Source organism: Labeo rohita, chromosome 6, assembly GCF_022985175.1.
Source record: "Labeo rohita strain BAU-BD-2019 chromosome 6, IGBB_LRoh.1.0, whole genome shotgun sequence".
NCBI lineage: Eukaryota > Metazoa > Chordata > Actinopteri > Cypriniformes > Cyprinidae > Labeo > Labeo rohita.
This window is the reverse complement of record NC_066874.1, coordinates 20,284,720-20,305,701: the sequence shown is the minus strand read 5'-3', so window position 1 is coordinate 20,305,701 and position 20,982 is coordinate 20,284,720. Positions and strand designations below refer to the sequence as shown.

At 35.0% G+C, this 20,982-nt stretch overlaps 1 protein-coding gene across 3 annotated transcripts; it reads left to right on the top strand.

The window, feature by feature from the left end:
* On the top strand, positions 1 to 20,063 carry alg6 (ALG6 alpha-1,3-glucosyltransferase). Of its 3 annotated transcripts, XM_051113196.1 has the most exons (15): positions 1,078 to 1,281; positions 1,522 to 1,606; positions 1,753 to 1,842; positions 1,941 to 2,029; positions 2,592 to 2,674; positions 2,775 to 2,839; positions 2,962 to 3,147; positions 4,933 to 5,068; positions 10,269 to 10,354; positions 13,343 to 13,427; positions 13,516 to 13,586; positions 15,795 to 15,863; positions 18,815 to 18,830; positions 18,913 to 19,010; positions 19,546 to 19,726. In XM_051113196.1, the coding sequence occupies exons 1-15, from the start codon at positions 1,200 to 1,202 to the stop codon at positions 19,577 to 19,579; spliced, it is 1,275 nt and encodes a 424-aa protein (XP_050969153.1). In that variant the 5' UTR covers positions 1,078 to 1,199; the 3' UTR covers positions 19,580 to 19,726. The 3 variants fall into 3 exon arrangements, with proteins under 3 accessions (XP_050969152.1, XP_050969153.1, XP_050969151.1); XM_051113195.1 differs by lacking the exon at positions 1,078 to 1,281 and adding an exon at positions 1 to 65 and having other exon boundaries at positions 18,815 to 19,010; positions 19,546 to 20,063; XM_051113194.1 differs by having other exon boundaries at positions 1,079 to 1,281; positions 18,815 to 19,010; positions 19,546 to 20,063.
* The last annotated feature ends 919 nt before the right edge of the window (positions 20,064 to 20,982 follow it).

The window sequence follows — 20,982 nt, the reverse complement described above, 5'->3', positions numbered from 1 at the left end:
CTCATCCTTCCAGTTATTTTCAGCTGTACAAAACAGCTAATTTTGCTTCTTGACATTGCAAATAGGTGAGTCTTTCCATATTATTTTAATATGAAAATATAAATAAACAAGAAAAAAACATAATATATATATATATAAAACATAAAATATATATGTACTTAACAAACCACTTTATTAAGTCCATAAAGTTTTTAAAGCTTTATGACCTAAAACCAAACAACATGCCAAGGGCTTGCAATGAGGGCATAGCATCACTGCAAGACAAAGCTCTCTAAAGCAGCCTCCATAAACAAAACATATAGCACGTATGTCAGCGGTAGATTAGTTAAAACCGACGGACAAAGAGAGTTTTTAACCAAAAAATTGCTGATACCAAAAAGCTAAATTCTTATTCACACCTGCAAGACGCCAAAATGTTGCTATGGTAACAAATGCAGGAGTGACTGCTGTTCCTTACACACATGGAAAGGTAGGATTCACTCCCGTATTTAAATACGGTTGTCACTTCTGAAACGTGGCCAAAATCGTTAGGCTAACAAGGCAACAAACAAGTAATGCTAGAATGCTTAAAAAAAACATGGTGAGCATATTCTGAAATATTTTTTTTAAAAAAAGGACAAATTACAAAAATTCTGTTTGTGTTTCTATAAGTAGTTTTAAAAATAAACAAAATGTCTGTAATGTGTACTAACTACATTTTAAATAGTTTTTAGAAAAACTTTGATTAGAAATCAAAATAGTTCGTCATGTGATACATAATTGGTACCCTACTGCCCTTTTATTTTGGATGTAGTTGAACATAAACAAATCTTTTTTTTTTCTCTCATTCCTTCATAATCTCGTTCATAGTTTTCATAATTAGGCAAAAGGCAGTTCATTCAGCGTCTTTACCTGGTGATGCTCCACAGAAGGTCCATTATTTGATCACCGTTTATATATTTAGGACATCTAGCAACATCTTTACTTATTGCACTTTAATACTTTAGTCCGAACTTATTTACTACCAACATTTTCATGCTTTTCACGCTCAAACCTGTTCAATCACTTCAAAACCACGTGCTAATGTGTGATGTCATCACTAAGCGCCACTCCGCTGACGTATTGTTTCAGGAAGAGAATCTCTGCCGGTTCTGTAGGAAAGCATGAGCGATGTTGCAGATTTATGATTTTTGAATCAAAAGTCTTGAAGCCTACCAGACATGGAGAACTTGAGCCTTATTTCACTGTGCGTGCTGCTCGGTTTAACGTCGAGATGGGCGGTGTCTTTCCATTCCTACTCAGGTTGGTTTTTAGTGAACCACTGGTTTGTGTAAGATCAGTATTGACACGTCAAAGTCAGTGGCATGTGCTTGGAGCAGCTCATTCTGTAAATAAGCAAAATCAGCTCACCTAAAACGACAATCAAGGGGGAAATATATTATTCGTGAAAGAATGTTATACATGATGAGTATTGTACCTTATACATTTGCATTTTTTGTAATTAATAAATCATACTGTTCTGCATGTTATTTAATGGAATAGGTGCAGGTAAACCGCCAATGTTTGGGGACTATGAGGCACAGAGACACTGGCAAGAAGTGACTTACAATCTACCTGTTCATGAATGGTTAGTCTCATTCTTCTTTAAAGTAAACCAACACTGCTGAAGCTCCCCTCTTTATAATTTGTATAAATTGAATGTCACAGTATTCTATTCATAAGGCCAATGCCTTATATGAATGTGGCCTAAGTTTTATTTTTCTCCCAAACTAGGTACTTCAATACTACAAATAATGATTTGAACTACTGGGGTCTTGATTATCCCCCTCTGACAGCATATCACAGTCTGGTGTGTGCATATGTGTAAGTGTTCTTTACATGGGACAGCATTTTTTTAATAAGCTGAACATGGTTTGATGGTGATGACTTTATTTGTTATTTGTGTGGTGTTTTTTTTATAGAGCAAAGCTGCTCAATCCTGAATGGGTAGAGTTGTATGCATCTAGAGGCTATGAAAGCCACTCACATAAGTTGTTCATGAGGGCCACTGGTAGGTATTGATGTCAATAATTCATTTATTTAAAATATTTTAGATGTCAGTTTGATTTCTTAACTACAGTATATGAATTTGCAGAAATACTAAAATTATGAAAGGCGTAAAACCTCTTATAAACTTTTGTTCACTTCATTTCTAATAAAGCTTCCTTGATTATAGTTACCAGTCAGCAGACTGACCAAAAACTCCTTCTAAATATGATATTGATTATGCACTAGTGCAGAAATAGGGATGTATTAATGTTTTTAAAATTAAAATATATGCTTGTTTTTTGTATGGAACTACTCAGATACACTTGTTTTCTGATAAATTACTCATCGATCATTATTTTTTAATTGCTAATCTATAATATGTAAATAAACTTTAAATATTAATTTTAATGAGTGCATTCAGATCGCTGCATTTAAGTGCTTTGAATAATTTTGTAAACTATTTACAGTTATGAAAGTCTACACAGTCATATGGTTACATCTAGCTATACGTAGATGATGTAAATCCCTGTTGACATAGGAGACATTTTTATGTTCATGCATATTAATCTTCCACGTCCCGACAGTTCTTTTTACAGATATTTTGATCTACATTCCAGCGGTTTTGCTTTACTGCTTCTACTTTTGCGATGGGTCATCTAAACAAAAGGTAGCTAAATGACTGCCCTTGAACTGGTAGTGTGTTAAATTGTATTTGTAATTACTAACATGCTTTGATTTGGTCAAAATGTATCATTTTGTTCTCATAGGTCGCCACAGCTCTATGCATCCTTCTTTATCCGGGACTTATACTTATTGACTACGGTCATTTTCAGTATCCTTTAACTTTTACCTCAATTGCTATGGTATTTATTTCATTTAAGCTATCTACAGTTATATAAAGAGTTTAAAATCCAGAAAGAACAGCATGTGCATAGTCTTTAACTGAAGTTTCAGATATAACAGTGTGAGCCTGGGTCTGGCTCTATGGGGGATTGTGGGACTTGGTTTGGGCTGGGATCTGTTTGGTTCCTTGGCCTTCACTTTGGCTCTCAATTACAAGCAAATGGAATTGTACCACTCACTGCCTTTCTTCTGCTACCTCCTGGGCAAGTGCATCAAACAGGGCTTGACTGGACGAGGGTGAGGTTATTTTTTTTAATGTTGATTTCAATAATACAATAATGTGTTAAAATTAGTTAACTGGGTTATTTAAGCAGACCTCAAGAGATTCCAGAAGGTACAAAACTCAGTGTAATAAAAGTTGGCTTGCCAATTCTTGACATTTTAGGAGACCAGTTATAGGCTTTTGACATGATATTGGGAGTTATTCCATAACATATCGTTTTTATATGTATACCACTGTTCAGAACTGTGCAAGCTAACCATTTGCTGATTAGCTTCTTGAACTAGGTTCAAAAATATCTAAAATTGTCACTACCGAAACATCTGTTTTTGGGTGTTATCCCATAGAATTGTCACTACTGAAAAATGTCATCATTGTTCCGTAGTGAAAAAAGGTGACACATAATCCTCATATTTGTGGGAAATAAACTAAATTTTAGTACAGTTATGCAATTTTTTGTAATGTGATGTCATTGCTACCAAAGCATTACTGTTACTACCTAAAATGTGCAGTCACTACCAAAACATGGGATGCTTTGTCAAAAATAAAGTATACTGAATTATCAACCAAGATGTTATGATAGTTTTCGGTTCAATGTATATTCAAACAAAAAAAATAGGATTTAACACACAACAAATCTCATAAATTATGCTTGAAATACTGTTAAAAATTTAAGTTATGGATTTGCCTCTGAAGAAATTAATAAAATAGCAAAAAATATGTATTTACAATCTAAGCAAAATTTTAATAGGTCAATATAACCCTTCTAATTAAATTATTACTTTTTTTCGGTAGTGACAAATTCGGGGAGAGGACAAATATTTCAAAATTTCTAAAATACAATTTGAGAATTAACTGCACAATTACTAGAAATATGTACCTTGGATATTATACAATTTGCGTACATACAATTTTTTTGGAAAAATATGTTAAAAGACATTTCCATCTCTGACTTTGGACCAGTTCTGTAGATATATATATATATATTATCAATGAAACAAAAACAGGATCTAAAGTAAAATCTTTTGGTAGTTTTTTCGTGACTAAACCTGAGTTATTAGCAAATCTCAGCAAGTATGAATTATTATTACAAGTGAAAAAGCCCCGTTAATCGCTCACAGTTAATTTAACAAATCTGTTGACATTGCTAATTTCAGCTTTAGCTGCAAGTGTCCAGCTGAAAGCATCATAGCCTGATTTATGCCTGAGAATAACAAATCCTTAACGTTCATCATTTGGTGTTTCACTACTACACATGGAATTTTAAATTATCTTTTGCTGTTCAATTTGACTTTTAAGTATGCAAGTTAGATGCATTTTTACACCAGTCCTACAGGCAGTCCCAGTGTAAGCACTCTGCTCTTTGCTTGCATTTGTTGATTTAGTAACAATGTACCAAGGGCATTTGGAGGCAGATGCATCGGTGGATTAGTTTGCCTGGGAAGAGACATGTCCAGATGACTCTCTGGCCATGCCTGACCCTCCCTGCTATGCCTGTGTGTGCAACTGTATATCTACAGCTGAGAGGTGTTAGTTGCTCCAGTATACAGTACACCGAAAAACTGTGAGAGTATGTTGTCTCTACTCAAGTAGTCAAGTGAACTGATTTATGACCCATTAATTATGGATTTTTTTTTAATGTGTAACACACTTCGAGATTTGAATTGTTAGGATAGCATACAATGTCAACCCTGGATGAAACAAAATGACTTAATATGTTACAAATGTTTTTATGTTCACAGGAAAAAAACTAAAAGAAAAATGTTTAACCAAAATATATTGTTGAATTTTTGTGTACCCAGATTTTTTAATTTGGCCAAGATTTCATTGACTGTACTGGTGACCTTTGCCCTCTGCTGGATGCCGTTTCTGTCTGACCCCAAACAACCTCTACAAGTTCTTCATCGCCTTTTTCCCGTCGATCGGGGTTTATTTGAGGTAATTCGTATATGCGTCATCACAAATCATCTATTGCTAACTCCTTTAAGTGTATCTAAATAGGTTCCTTTAAATTAATTTGATTCTCTTGAACTCATGTTTGCCTTGAAAATTGAGAAATACATGTTTACTATTTGCTAACATTCACAACAGTATTTGCACAATTGGGTATTGGGCTTTGAGCTTTACTTATGTAAAACACTGAGGTAAAATGTATGTAAATCAGACATATGTATTGCTTAAGGAGTGAGTTTTAAACACATCATTACAGTGTGATGCTTGTGATGCTTATTCAGCTCTGTGCTTGCCTGCTATAAAATTTCCAATGCAGGGTCGGCTTGGAAATGCCCTTGAAATCCTTATCCACATGCATTACATTTTTCCTTGTATGCATGCATGAATGCATAAATACACTGTAGCCAGAATCCTATGTAGATACATACAGTAAACTGTAAACATTGTACAATTCTGGATCTGTGATATTAATGCAAATCGAAGACTTAATGCACATCTTGTCAGTCAGATCTTTCTGTAGTCATAGATTACCTCAATAAAACCCCTTGTGTCCACTGCAGGTTTATCCTTTAGATCTGATTAGTAAACAAGGGTCTCACATTGAGTTTATTGGAAAACCAGAGCTGTGTCCTGTTCGTTGTCTAAAGCCAGCTATGATCTCTTTTGTAAGTCAATACTGAAATACATGGTGTACAAGTACTGCGGCTTGCTTTTGAAATGCGCCCAAAAACCCTGTTGTCAAAGTAGCTGTGTTGTGAGAAGTAATTGAAAATTCTGCGGGGCTCAGGGCCCGGAATATATCATGCGTTTGCCTGACATGAGGCTAACATAATACACAAGGTGTGAGTAATTCTAACCTAGAGCCTTGAGCATTTGTGACGGAGGGAGCACTAAGCGAGTCTTGGCTGTTGCTATCATGTATACATCAGAGGATGGTAAAGCTAGGTGATATTTGTATGCAGTGCTATTTTAAAAAATAAAATTAGGGTTGACACTATAGACAAAACCTTTTTTTTTTTTGATTTTAGACTAATTTTGCTTCCATAACATGTCTTCTTTCAGACTACTGGAAAGAAAAAATCCAGAATTCACATTTAAAGGGATAGTTCACCCTCATGTTGTTCCAAACCTGTAAGATCTTCGTTCATCTTTGGAATATATATTAAAATTATTTTAATGAAATCTGAGAGCTTTTTGACCCTGCATAGACAGAAACACAACTGACACGTTCATGGTTTAGAAAGGTAGTAAGGACATTGTTAAAATAGTCCATGTGACATCAGTGGTTCAAATTTAATTTTATGAAGCTACGAGAATACTTGCGCGGAAAGAAATAAAAAATAACGACTTTATTCGGCAATTTCTTCTCTTCTGTGTCAGTCTTCGCAGCAGGTTCAGAAGAGTACCACGATGCATTTTTTAAACTTTAATATGTCTACAGAATGAAACAATATTTTGAACCTGGCTATATCAAGTGTTAAGATTTATGTTCTGGAAATGTTTACAAGTTAGTGTGCACTTAATTAGATAATAGGTTATTTGCTAATTTTGACATACAGTTGAAGTCAAAAGTTTACATACATCCTACAAAATCTGCAAAATGTTAATAATTTTACCGAAATAAGAGGGATCATACCAAAAGCATGTTACTTTTTTTATTTAGTACTGACCTGAACAAGATATTTCACATAAAAGATGTTTACATATAGTCCAAGAGAAAGTAATTTATTAAGTTTATAGATTCTTTATAGATTCATAGATTATTTATACTGTGTTGTTACCTGAATGATCCACAGCTGTGTGTTTTTTTTGGTTAGTGATAGCTGTTTGTGAGTCCCTTGTTTGTCCTGAACAGTTAAACTGCCTGCTGTTCTTCAGAAAAATCCTTTAGGTCACACAAATTCTTTGGTTTTTCAGCATTTTTGCGTATTTAAACCTTTCCAACAATGACTGTATCATTTTAAGATCCATCTTTTCACAATGAGGACAACTGAGGGACTCATACGCAACTATTACAAAAGTTTCAAATGCTCACTGATGCTCCAGAAAAAAAAACAATGTATTAAAAGTCAGGGGTGTAAACTTTTGAACAGAATAAAGATGTGTACATTTTTCTTATTTTGCCTAAATATCATATTTTCTACATTTAGTACTGGCCTTCAGAAGCTACTGAAGATACTTACATGTTTCCCAGAAGACAAAATAAGTTAAATTTACCCTGATCTTCAAATTCAAAAAAGTTTTGACACATCATGTTTCCTTCTGACACATCAGTGAGCGTTTGAACCTTCTGTAATAGTTGCATATGAGTCCCTCAGTTGTCCTCAGTGTGAAAAGATGAATAAAAATAGACAAAAATGCCTAAAACCAAAGTTTTGGTGTGACCTGAAGGATTTTTCTGAAGAACAGCAGGCAGTTTAACTGTTCAGGACTCTTAAGGGACTCATGAACAACTATCACTAAACAAAAAACACAGCTGTGGATCATTCAGGTAACAACACAGTATTAAGAATCAAGTGTATGTAAACTTTTGAACAGGGTCATTTTTATAAATTCAACTATTATTTTCTCTTGGACTATATGTAAATGTCTTTTATGTGAAATATCTAATTCAGGTCAGTACTAAATAAAAAATAACATGCATTTTGTGTGATCCCTCTTATTTTGGTAAAATAAGTAACATTTTTCAGATTCTGCAAGGTGTATGTAAACTTTTGACTTCAACTGTAACGTTTTAGTCTTAATGTACTGAGATTAATCAAATAGGCAAGTATGGAAGATCTGTTAGTTGTCTTAACATCTTAGCTAGTTGGAACACGTTTTTTTTTTTTTTTTGGACCACACAATGAAAGTCAGTGGTTTGACAGTTGTCAGTGGACCTCATTGACTTTCACTGTATAGACAAAAACCACCCAGACATTTTTCAAAGTGGGTCTCATCTTCAGCTGTAGCATCCACTCGTCTTCACGCAGCTGTGAAAGGCAGCAGCTGTGTTTTCGAGGAGTGAGCACTATGGAGAATTTCTCAGAAGCAGGGCTGAAACTTTCATAACATTTACTAATTCTGTTGTTGCACAACTGTTAAAGGCCACCAGTCTTTGAGGAATCACATGTCGGTACCCCAGCAGAAAGGTCATTGGGCACTCGGAACGGATCGGTTTCCTAAAGGGTGCAATTTGGTCTTCTGTGTGTGGTAAAACCAGTGTCTTTGCAACCTCGGTGACATTATTAATGTCCTTGGTATGCATTAAGACAGTCATTTAACCCTGCGTCCATAAGTTTACAAATAAGTGCATAGCTTTTTTTGACATCACGGTTACTTGACGGGAAAATTAATGGGAGTATGATACCTTACCCTTGCCCTTTGTACCAATGCCCCCCAAGAATGCCCACAGGAATTTTTATTGCGCTTTCAGTTGGGAAATGATTACGCCGAGTAATGCCACTTATGTGCTTTCTCTTCAAAAGCCACATACCATTTAAAGATACTTACCTTATATGTTAATGCTAATTTTGTAAGCTTGATCGTAAATTTGTGGTTATTTGAGAAAAGGATATTTTCTGGAGCTGCAGCATTATTGAAAACAAACAAGAAACAAATCCTTCACTTTAACCTTTGTGGCTGAATAATTTCATACACTAGTTTTATGAAATCTCAAGGCTCTAGAAACAGTGCTGTTTCAATTTACCAAATCATTAACGGTTTACAATAAGGTTCATTAGTTGCAATTAGTTATATACTTTAGATAACATGAACTAAGAATGAACAATACTTCTACAGCATTTATTAATCTTAATGTTAATTTTTAATTCATTATTAAAATCACAAATTGTGTTTGTGAGCATTAGTTAATGCACTGTGAATTAACATGAACAATGAACGACTGTATTTTCATTAACTACAGATTAATAAATATTGTAATAAATGTATTGTTCATGCTTTATTCATGTTAGTCAATACATTAACAAATGCTAACAAATATAAATCTAATAAAAATATTAGAATATTAGAAAATAAAAAATATTTTTAAAAAGTATATACAAATTCTACAAAAAAAAAAAGTAAATAAATAAATCTATCTTAAATAAACTTAAATGAGAAATGAACTACTGAACTACTAACAATGAAATACTAAATTGACTAAAAATAAAGCTATGCAGAAATATTAAAACAAACTAATTAAAATAATAGAAATACATAACCAAATTACTAACGCTAAAATTAAAGTGATTCATATTAAAATATGAAATATTAATAAAATATATATAAATACTGTAATTAATTATAGTGTATAATTAATACTAAAACAACATTGAGGCCCAGTATAGCTTGGGATATTTATATAAAAAAAAAAAAAAAAATCACTTGTGTCCTTTTATCATTTTGGCTTGATATATTCATAATAATATATTTTTAGCAACAGAAGCTTACTTATTACAGGAAGTTAACAAAATATTATCTTCAATATTTTCTTCAAGATTTTAGGTTGCTTATTACAGTTATTAAGAGCAGTGCATGCTGTTTCTTTATATTGTCAGTATTGATGTGTGATACGTTGTGTAATATTCACTATATTTAACGGTAACACTTTACACGTTCATTAGTTAAGTACATTAGTTAACATGAACTAAGAATGAACAACACTTCTACAGCATACATTACTCTTAGTTAATGTTAATTTCAGCATTTATTAATGCATTATTAAAGTCACAAGTTTTTTAACATTAGTTAATGCACTGAGAACTAACTTGAACAATGAATGACTTTTTATTAACTAACATTAACAAAGATTAATAAATAGTGTAATAAATGTACTGTTCATTGTTCGTTCATGTTAGTTAATACATTAACTAATGTTAACAAATGACACCATATTGTAAAGTGTTACCATTTTAACTCTTTGAATGTATATGTAATCTAAAGGCATTTGCATGCATTTAAATGAACTCACTTTTGTTTTTCCCCAATATTGGTTATTTAAAGAATGAAGTTAAAGGTGAACTTATGTTCATTCTGGCCCTTAATGTACATTGAGTTGACACCCCTGAATTTACACTAGCTGAAACAACTGTTCAAAAGGAACTTGAAAACTGACCTAGCGGTCAGTGTATCATTCGTTCTCATTGTGTCATTCTGTCCGGAGCGCATTAGTTTAGTGACTTTGACAGCATGTGTTTGTTGACAGGATAAAGTGGCTAACACATGGTGCAGCTTGAATGTGCTGATAAAGATCAAGACCCTGCTGTCCAGAGAGACTCAGCTGTTCCTCAGGTAATCCTTCACCATCCATTTACCCGTCACCCTTTCTCCTTTTCCATTGTCTCTTTATGTATCTCCGCCTCAAAATCTTTCTCAGTATATTCCCTCTTACCGTGTTTGCGAAACCCATCTCATTATAATGGAGGGCACAGTGGGATTATGGGTAGTTAATGACATCGCAGAGATTTTGAGATACTGATATGTGGACACTAATCTGCAGGTGCAAGGGCTTGGTCAAGATTATTGAACTATTCAACTTACGATTTTTTTTTTTTTTGTCTTTGTTTAGTCTATTTTTGCAGGGTCAGTAATTAAGTTTCTCACTGGTCTGGTTTAAAGGTTGTGTTTTCCTCATAAAAAAGTTTTACACAAATAAGATTTTTAAAATATGTTTCAAATTCATGTGAGATAATGCCACAACTTATATAAGTAGCCTAATAAAACCTGTTTTTTAAAACAGAATTGGTCCCATCATGGGGCCAGCCATTTTGAAATGACAAGACGATCTAAATACTGAGCACTTTATCTTGGTTAACAGCTATTATTGTACATTTCCGTTTGCAGAATAAATGAATCATGGCTAAATGTAAATAATGAATTTCTACTAAATGTAAAAGTTTGCATGATGTTACATCCAGACCACTAAGTGTCAGTATATGTACAATACGACTGCGACATCGGTCAGCTCAGAGTTTACCTTTTCATATAGTTGTATAAGCAAATGGATATGACTGTTAAAAGACACAAAAAAAATAGGTTCAGTGTGAAAATGTCTTGTCTACAAACTACGTTTCAAAAGTAAACACACCTGAGAAGTGATTCAAGGATAACTTAAAGGATTAGTTCACTTCAAGGAATAAAAATGTCCTAATCATTTACTCTCCCCCATGTAATCAAAGATGTTAATGTCTTTCTTTCTTCAGTCGTAAAGAAATTAAGGTTTTTGAGGAAAACATTACAGGATTTTTCTCCATGTAACGGACTTCATTGGTGGCCAGTGGGTTAAAGGTCCAAATTGCAATTTAAATGCAGCTTCAAAGGGCTCTACACAATCCCAGCCGAGGCATAAGGGTCTTATCTAGGTCAGTTTCTAAAGAAAAAATAATAATTCTATACTTTAACAACAAATGCTTGTCTTGCACTAGCTCTGCAATGCGCGTCTATGATTCATGCATTATGTAATCATGTTGGAAAGGTCAAGCGTGGTTAGTTCTCCGTTTGTGTACTTCAGTTCAAAAAGGTAGGGTAGGGCGACTTCCTAAATCGTCCGACATAGTTGTTTTACCTTTATTTGTAAAGGGCATTAAACTTCCTTTGCACATTCACTTTATAAACACAGGGTTGGTAATGCGAAATCGCGGAATCCAGTCATAAAAATGTAATTTACAGTTTAACGCGGAATGTCACGGAATTTGTCAAGGATGAATTAATCAAAATCAGGTCATTACACTTGAATCAAATCACGATATGGACTAATATTTGTAAGCATTAAGCCACAAAATTACTATTTAAATATGAATTCTGCGTGTCTCTGTGTTAATGAATAACGCAGATGCGCGGCTGTTTACTAGGTTACTCGCACTGATGCACGAGTGACACTTGCGGTAATAGCGTCTGCCGTCTCACTAAATGAGGACATGAATACTGCTCTGAGAATCACTTCATGAGTATTTTACCATTTCATTTGAGTAAAACTATCATCACATCTTATACATGGAAATTTAAAGGTATTCATGGCAACCTGTCAAAATAAAAGTTTGGTTTAGTATGAAGACATTGTGACAGAAATATATTACTATTGTTCAGCAGAATGTACGGAATACTACAACTACTATTAAATTATTAAAAACTTTTTTTTAAGGAATAATCATATATTTCTTCGGTGTTTTAATTGTAATAGCAACTCACCTTTATTTACCAAAAATATGTTTTTTTAATTTTCATTAATTTAAAGATCAATGAAATGAATGCTTTATGCCTTCATTTTATAATCAGAAAAATGCAAATACGTAACAGAATTTCTGAGAAAAATAAACACTTCACAAGACTATTGTAAGAATAAATAAAACGGAATATAGAAAAATTAAAATGGAAAAAAACAAAATTTGGGGAAAAAAAACCAAAACAAAAAAACAGATTTCATAGGGCCCCACATGTAGAGCTTTTTGAAGCTGCACTAAAACTGTAATTTGGACCTTCAAGCCGTTGGCTCCCATTGAAGTCCACTATATGGAGAAAAATCCTGGAATGTTTTCCTCAAAAACCTTTCGACTGAAGAAAGACATGAACATCTTGGATGACATAGGGGTGAGTACATTATCAGGAAGTAAAAATCGTGGCGAAAGTCGTGCAGTGTGCACCCAGCATTAGTGACACCCCCATGCTGCTGAGAGCTTTATGCGCTCCACATTTTCCCCACATCCATTGATTGGACAGCTGGGTAAAAAGTAACAGTGATGAGCAAAGATGAACACAGGGCACATAAACTTGTGAAATTTTATCGTAGTGCATCAAAATGCAGTGTCATCAGTTTGCCAAAAAGAACACTGAACATTTTATGCACCATTTACATGGGGTCGGAGCACGTATACATTTTTTTTCTTGAAAATATGAACATTTTCATGAATTCGAAAGTTTATTATAATTCCAGCTTCACTTTCTGCTAAAAAGGTGAACCACATTCTTGTCCCGCTAGGGTCATTCATCTCTTACAGGGTCATTTTCCTCCAAGAGAATGATGATAGAGGGGTTCAAGTAATTCTGTGAGTGCTCAACAGGCCATCCCTGAATCTCATGCATTTCCTGCATGCTGGGATCTTTCTTGTTGACTGTGAGGATGTATAAAAAGATCAGGCAGCCGCGTCCTCTAGTTCCATGGGATAGATTACGGGCTTTGGCAACAGGGCCTCTTGATCGGATTTCTCTGCTCCGTTTGTGTGTATAGTAAATCTGTTATTAATGTATGGATATATTCAAACCATTTTTTCTTTTGTCTTTCAGTTTTGCTCTTACTCTGTTGTTCAACTTGCCTTCATCTTTAAAACTGTTGTCCAAACCCACTCTGTGGCAGTTTAAGCTTGCCTTGGTAAGTGGTGTCATGATTATGTTTGTCTTTGACAGTTCAACGACTTGTATTTTTGACCACTGACTCCCCTGATCTGCTTGTACTATAGGTGAACTCCTCCCTGGCTTTTTTCCTCTTCTCCTTCCAAGTCCATGAGAAGTCTATCCTTCTAGCAGCCTTGTAAGCAGCAGAATATAATTCACACTCATGATCCAATTACAAAAACAAAACTTTTATATAATTTATCAGACGCATAATCACATGTCTCTTACTGAAATATGTAGTAGAAAAAAAACATGAAAGATTTACATTATTTTAAAAATCTGCATTGTTTTATACATATTTATACATACATTATTTCCATGACATCAAATGGTTGCACTCACGCTGTGTTGATATTTTTACCACAACATAAATTTGGAAAATGAAATACTGATACGAAGACCACAGCTACAGAAAAAGCTTATAGGTGGCAATGGATATAAGCATAGGCTTAAATCAAATGCCGTACCATCAATTTTTTTCCCCACGATGAGTCTAATCACCCCCTGATATCAAGTGAAATATGCACTGAGAAACTTCTTTAGTAGCTGCGGCATCATGACAAGTGTCGGCATGTTTACATCCTGTCAGGATGGCATCTAGGGTTTCTTGTCTCTGCCGTTTGTAAGCTCTTTCAGTAGCTGTGGTCTACTAAAAGCCTTAAAGGCATCAGGGCTAAAGTGGACAGAACAAAGACGTGGGACTTTAGGAGGTTTAATTAATCCAAAGACATGTTCAAAGACTTAAATCACTTCTTTTGTTGCCCTTCAAATGAAAATTACAACCAAAAGCCGCACAATGTTGTATTGTATTTTGTGGTAAAAATAGCAACAGGTAGCACCAGTAGCTCACCATTTGACATTTTTTAAATAACATAAATCTTTAATGGGTTTTCTACCACATATTTCAATAAGATACCTCATTTATGTCATATTAAGGCATACAAGTTTTAATATCCGGGGTTCCCTTTAAGGGTTTTCTATTGGATGTTAAAGGGGTCATCGGATGCCCAAGTTGATATGATTTTTTTTTTAGGGTCTTAATGAAAGTCTATAACATGCTTTGGTTAAAATTTCTCAATGGTAGTGTAAAAACACGCTTTTTACCTTGTCAAAATTAGCTCTGCAAAAATCGACCTGTTCGGGTTGACATTGCTTTAAATGTTAATGAGCTCTGCTCACCCCGCCCCTCTCTTCTCTCTGTGGAGTGACGAGCCGGTTTACTTTAGCTGCATTTAGCCATGAAACTTGCTAACTAGCATGTTATTAGGAAACATGATTGCAAAGATTTATGATATAACCCTAATAATCACATCTGCCGTAAGTGAAGCTGGACCACGAATGATTCACGCGAACATAGACGCATTTATGTAGATATGGAGGCGCATTCTCTTCACAAACAAAAGTCATCCACTGCATCTTCAGCGGCTCAGATGTCGGGAATAAATGACGACCACTGTGTTCATTATTACATCCAACAACAGAACACCTCAATCGCTTAGGAGCCATTCTTGTCTACATCCCAGTTCCGGCATCCAAACAATGGAGATCGGACTGTTACAGCTCATTCAGGGCGGGTCTAAGGCAAAGTCTATAGAATACCCCAAGACTTGTCACTCGTATAGTTTTGAATGGGGAAAGATGCAACGCTCATTGTGGTCGTGAAGCCCCGCCGCCTTAATGAAAGGGCCAGTCGTTAATTAGTAAAGTCAGCGCATCACTGCACAGAGTTCTGAGACGTGTGCTCAGTACTGCGCATGCGCACTGGCTGATCTAGCCTGAAAAATAAGCTTTTTTAACGCTATTGGAGCAATGTTTATGAGGCAGGTCTTGTCGGATTTCATTGGGGATTTCAAATATAAAATTTAATCGTAAGCTTGGTGAACAGTTTTGGAGAATTTGATGTTTCCCCATTAAAAGAGACAGGAGCTGCACTTGTCTGCCCAAGAGGCGTTTCAAAGATGGCCGCAGAGTGAAATGACTTGCCTTAAAGGGACTTTGGTCTAAGGTAAGACGACCAGTCAATCAATCTATCGTGCGAGTGGATAGGGGAAATTATTATTACAGATTAAATAAAAACCACTGTGTGAATTTTTATCATTATAGAGTGTTTGTGTACACACACGGCCAATGTTATGTTCTTATGTTCAAACAACATGTAAAAGTGAACATCCGATGACCCTTTAAAAGTTAGCTGATAGACGATGTGTAGTTGCTAGAACACTGAAGAGAGATGACACTGATACCTAGTCCTTGCCCTCTCAACTACATAATTATAGCATTGGTATCATATAAACACATCTGTAATGTTGTAAATATAGTCTTAAAAGTCATATATGTTTTACAGGCCAGTTTGCCTTGTCATCAACGAAATACCTCTGATCGCCATTTGGTTTCTACTAACATCTACTTTCAGGTAAGATACCAAGCAGCATGTGTTACTAAATTAAAATCGCATACTATAAATAAATTAATCCTTATGGTTAAGAAGCAGATGACTATATTGTGAGAGGAAGAGCAGTAGCCGATAGGGGAGTCCCAGCTGTCCTCACTAATTGTTGTGTGCATGGTTTAGTGTAAGGATATCACTGGATTACATGACATAGCCCACATACCATTAAACTAAGACCCCTTTGTGTAAACACAACCCAGCATTCTCTGAAATCACACTGCCTGATGCCACAAAACTGTTTTAATGCTGCATATTTATGTTTTTTAGCTGAAGACATGATGTTCTTTGTTATGGAAGATAATCGAATTATATTCTATGATAGAGTAATTGTTGTACTATTAGGGAAAATATCCACAAGAACATACAGAGACAACAGATTGCCACAGTTTTCTATGTCCCAAACGCACACCATTCATTTGCACACTTTCTGCTCATTATGGGCGAAATGTTGCGCCATCAAAATTCACAGCTAGTATTGTTTTTTTCTGCGTCATGACCTATTCTGCTAACACAAAGATTGTTTTATTTTGTCAACACTTTCTCAATAGCTGTATTATTCATGATATGGTTGGTGTGCAAATTATTGTTTTTCAGCCAAATGTCTAAGCTAGTTAGCTAAAAGTTTACTTCCATGTCTAATATACTTATGTGAGGCTAAATACATTGCCTATATGTTAATTTTATCAACGCAAGTTACGGAAAATGTTTTATGAGCAACAGTGAAGACCTGCCGGAAAATGTGCGTCATTGTGATTAACCATTTTAATTTGAAACAGTTTATACATGTTTTGTTTAAAATACAAAGTATTCGGTTAAATTCTGCTTTTTCATTAACTAAAACTTTATTTTAGTCTAAAATTATAAGCTATTTTAGTCAGAGTAACTCTGACTGAAATGATTGAATATGACATAATACTGATTAAATCTAAAGGACATTTTTTTTATACAGAGAGTGTCCCCTCTTGGAGGCCGCCATTTTGAAATGACAGGAAAAGTAGAATATTGCGTACTTTATCTTGACCACCCTGCTATTTTTAGACACTTGGCATAAGAATAAATTAATCTTGGTTGACTGTAAACAATGCTTTTCCAATAAGTGCAAATATTTGTGTCTGTAAATGTACAAGATGATTGTTACATCAGTCAGCTCAAATTTCACCTTTTATAAGGCTTTAATAAACTTACTAAAACAAAAAAACTGTCAAATGAAAAAACTGTAAACTGTAAAATTTTAAGTGGAGTAAAATTGACTAAATTAATGCAAATGACATCATAACATGAAATATTTACTATATTTAAAGGTGTGGAAATGGCAGGACCAGTCGAATGCTAGAAACGTTATCTTTGTCACCTTGCTATTAGGTGCATTTCCATTACAGATTTGCACAAAACTTTTGCAATATTCATAAATGGCAAAAAAAATAAAAAATTCCATTAACCAATGTTTTCCTCTGGCGATAAGTCATGGAGATGGATGTTGCTAGGTTTGCGTATGTCACAGCCACTGCCCTAGCCATTAATTTTTATTAATATGATATATATGAGCATATTTATTTAATATGCAATATGTTTTTTTGCAAAATTAACGTGTTTCCATTTGCCGTATTTTCAATTTGCAGTTTCAATTTGTGCAGTTTGAAGGATAAAGGATACGTAATGGAAATGAATCCTGGTACACACTAGCTGCGTTTCCATTACCCTTCAAATTACACAAATTGAAATTGTGAATTAAAAATACTGCCAATGGAGACAGCAATTTTGCAAAAACTTGCATATATCTCAAATTTTTCGCATTTCACATTTACAGGTCACCTGGTGTAGATAAGTCACATGATCATTCTTTAATGTACTATAATTCACAGCCCTGCAGAGTTCAGCCCCAACCCTAATTAAAACTCACCTGCCTGTAGCTCTGACACAGCCACCTGAGCTGATCACGGCCACTCTGGTTAATGCTTATGTTTATAACAGCCACATTGCGGCACGTTTTAGAAGCTTTCCAGGAGCAGCTCTCCATGCTGCTTTATTAAGGATACATACATGCATCTTCTTCAATTAAAAATTACAGCAACTCCAGTGGCTGCAATATATGTAAATCTACAAACATCCATTGCCACGACTATAAAAATACGTTTTAGTTGCATAACATCGGTTAATGGCAACATGGTCAATTCACAATAGATTTTTTATTAGCTGCATTTCCATTACCGTTTAAATTGTGAATTGAAAATATGCCTAATGGAAACAAAAAAAAACGTTTTTATGCTCACATGAGGCAATTTGAAAAAGGAATATTTCGCAGATCTGTGATGGAAACAGCTTTTCCGCATTTACAGGTCACCTTGTATACATAAGTCACATGATCATTCATTAATGTACTATAACCTCAAAAAAACACTCTTTATATAAGGTCGCTTACACAAGCATTGACTACACAATGGTTGTAGGGGCTTTCTTTGCCATTAAAGCTTGGATAACCCCTTATTTACACTGCACAAGTCTGCAGAGCTGATCAGGGCCATGTGAAAACGCCGCTGTATGTTGCCATGCAGCCCACAAGGCTATTGGCGCCAACAGTTATCACATTATTTTACATATGCACGTACTTACATACGTGATAGCTTGTTTCTGCTTCTTGTTCAACGCGTTTTGATCCAGATGCTCAATACTTTTTCAGAAGATGCATAATAGCACCTCTTACCATACACCAGTGAAAAAACGGAAATCCGCACAATACTATCAATGGCCAGAAGCGTTGTCTTATAATCATGGAAAATTCCGTCAATGGTGGGGAAAGAGTTAATGAAGCTTTTTTAAAAATAAAAATGAACACCAGCTGTATCATAAAAATACAGAAGTATAAATAATCTTGAATTCTGCTTGTTTTTAAAACTCATGTTTTTTTTTATCCATAGCATGCTCCCCCTTCTGGTAAAGGATGGTTTGCTGTTGCCTTACGTGGTGACCTCATTGGCGTTCCTCTTTCTGAGTTTGTATCTGCTCTCCGCTTTAGAGAGAAGTACAGAAGAAGCGCTCAGACTTGGCTTCTATCACCAACTCACTCAACACTGGCTCCCAAAACTCAACCTCAGCCGGATCATTAAATGGAAAGTAAGTTAACACCGACGTCACGGCCCGTTACTCCACACCACTGATGTTAATGACATCGATGCTTATGATGAAGTCAGTTAAGCGCACTGGCCCACCTGAACGGCCCATAACTTTCACATTAGCTTGACCCCATGCTCTTCCTAGCGCTTTTGAGGACTGAATGTTTCAACAGCTCCTTGCGTGAATGTTCGAGACCAGGAGGTGTGCTATTTGTGTAGCGTGAGTCATTAACACAGGTTTGCCTAGATATATTTATTTACACAAGAGACATAAATAAGGGGGCCCTACGATGAAGGTAGTGTTTCATTGGGGAGTCGTGTTGCTCACACCAGCACTTCCACTGATCCTTCACTCCATCTGTCGTAAATAGACATGTTAATGTTTATACCTCGACTCACCTTCCTGAAACAGGGTGGAAAATAAACATCAAGTTACAAGGATCCGTGTCATGCCGAGCACTTGACTAGGGCTAATGAACCTGAGTCTCAGCGCTTCTTTTCTCTTGTAATAAGTGTGGTCACTTTGTCTTTTACAGTTCTGGTTTTCACTGGCGGCCATGGCAGCGGTGAGCTTTATAAGCGTGTGGTTGGAGCCTCCAGCCAAGTTCCCCGATTTGTTTCCAGTGCTGGTCTCCATCCTCTCCTTTCTACATTTTCTGGGCTTCGTCATATATTTCAACCTGGTCCAGTTGATGGAGCCCCAGAGGAAAAAGAGTCAGAAGAAAACAAACTGAAATATGTCTTCAAAGACGCTGGTTGTCAAAGGAAAAACTACAGCCAGGATAATGGTGAAACGAGAGGACAATCCCCTCGGTTAGAATAGAACAGGATGGGAGTAGTTTGGGAAAATTCAATTTCCTCTTAATGAGGTTTAGGGATCTTGCTTGAGTTGAGAAGAGTGAATCCAATGAAAGAAGATACAGTTTTGCCAGACTTTCTCTGACTTGTTTGCCTTCAAGACAAATTCAGTTAGTGGGATATTGGTATTGTGTAAATGACCAAGCCGTAAGGCCATTATTTTTACATTTTTGATACATCATTAAATGGTTTTTGTACCATGAAATTGTCTCCAGTGTTTTCAGATGACCCAACAGTGAACAAAAAGTAGGGTTGAATGATTTGGAAAAAAAATCAGTAACATTTTACAACAAGGTGTCATTTGTAGTTAATGTAGTAACTAACATGAACGAACAATGAAAAATACATTTATTACATTATTTATTCATCTTTGTTAATAAAAATGTTCATTAATAAAAATAAAGTTTTTATGGTTTGTTCATGTTAGTTCACAGTGCACTAACGAATGTTAACAACTTTGATTTGAATAATGCATTAGTAAATGCTGAAAAAACATTAAGATTAATAAATGCTAACTCATGTTAACAGATGTACTTAACTAATGTTAACTAATCAACCTTATTGTAAAGTGTTAGTCTGTATTTTTTTTAAAGCTCCAGGTTTGTTGCCTTCATTCATAGGACTGCATAATTTGGGCAAAATATTTTGTGATTATATAGTAATATGACAGAAATATTAATAGTACCTGTCTTAAGCATTATTTTAAAATAAATTATTACACAAAATAAAGTAATAAGCCCCAAGAAGCCGTGGTTTACAGTGTATTTATAACAGCTAAGGGTCATTGTTAAACACGACGCAAAGCTGAGTGCCTAAAACCCTTAGCTGTTAAAAATTCACTGTAAACCACAGCTTCTTGGGGCTTATTGCTTTTATAAAAAGGTTATTCTATATATGTAGTAAGGTTTCACAAAATAAGAAGTGTAATGATATTATTAAAAAAAGTATTCTTCCACCAAAGAATGTAGTTCCTCAGAAACAGTTGTGGTTGCAACAAAGTGGTTAGAAGTAAACAAAGGTGTTTGTAGTGTAATTTACAACAGCTTTGAACGTAGCTCAACCAATCAAAATTAAGGACCGTAACTATCCGTTTTATAATAAGAAATATTACTATA

What these genes read in the sequence shown, in the direction of transcription:
- alg6 (XM_051113194.1), top strand. Translation starts at nt 1,200, where the DNA reads ATGGAGAACTTGAGCCTTATTTCACTGTGCGTGCTGCTCGGTTTAACG. An exon ending in ATTGACTACGGTCATTTTCA is followed by an intron (nt 2,840 to 2,961) that starts GTATCCTTTAAC and finishes CTGAAGTTTCAG; the next exon opens with ATATAACAGTGTGAGCCTGG. An exon ending in GCCGGATCATTAAATGGAAA is followed by an intron (nt 19,011 to 19,545) that starts GTAAGTTAACAC and finishes TGTCTTTTACAG; the next exon opens with TTCTGGTTTTCACTGGCGGC.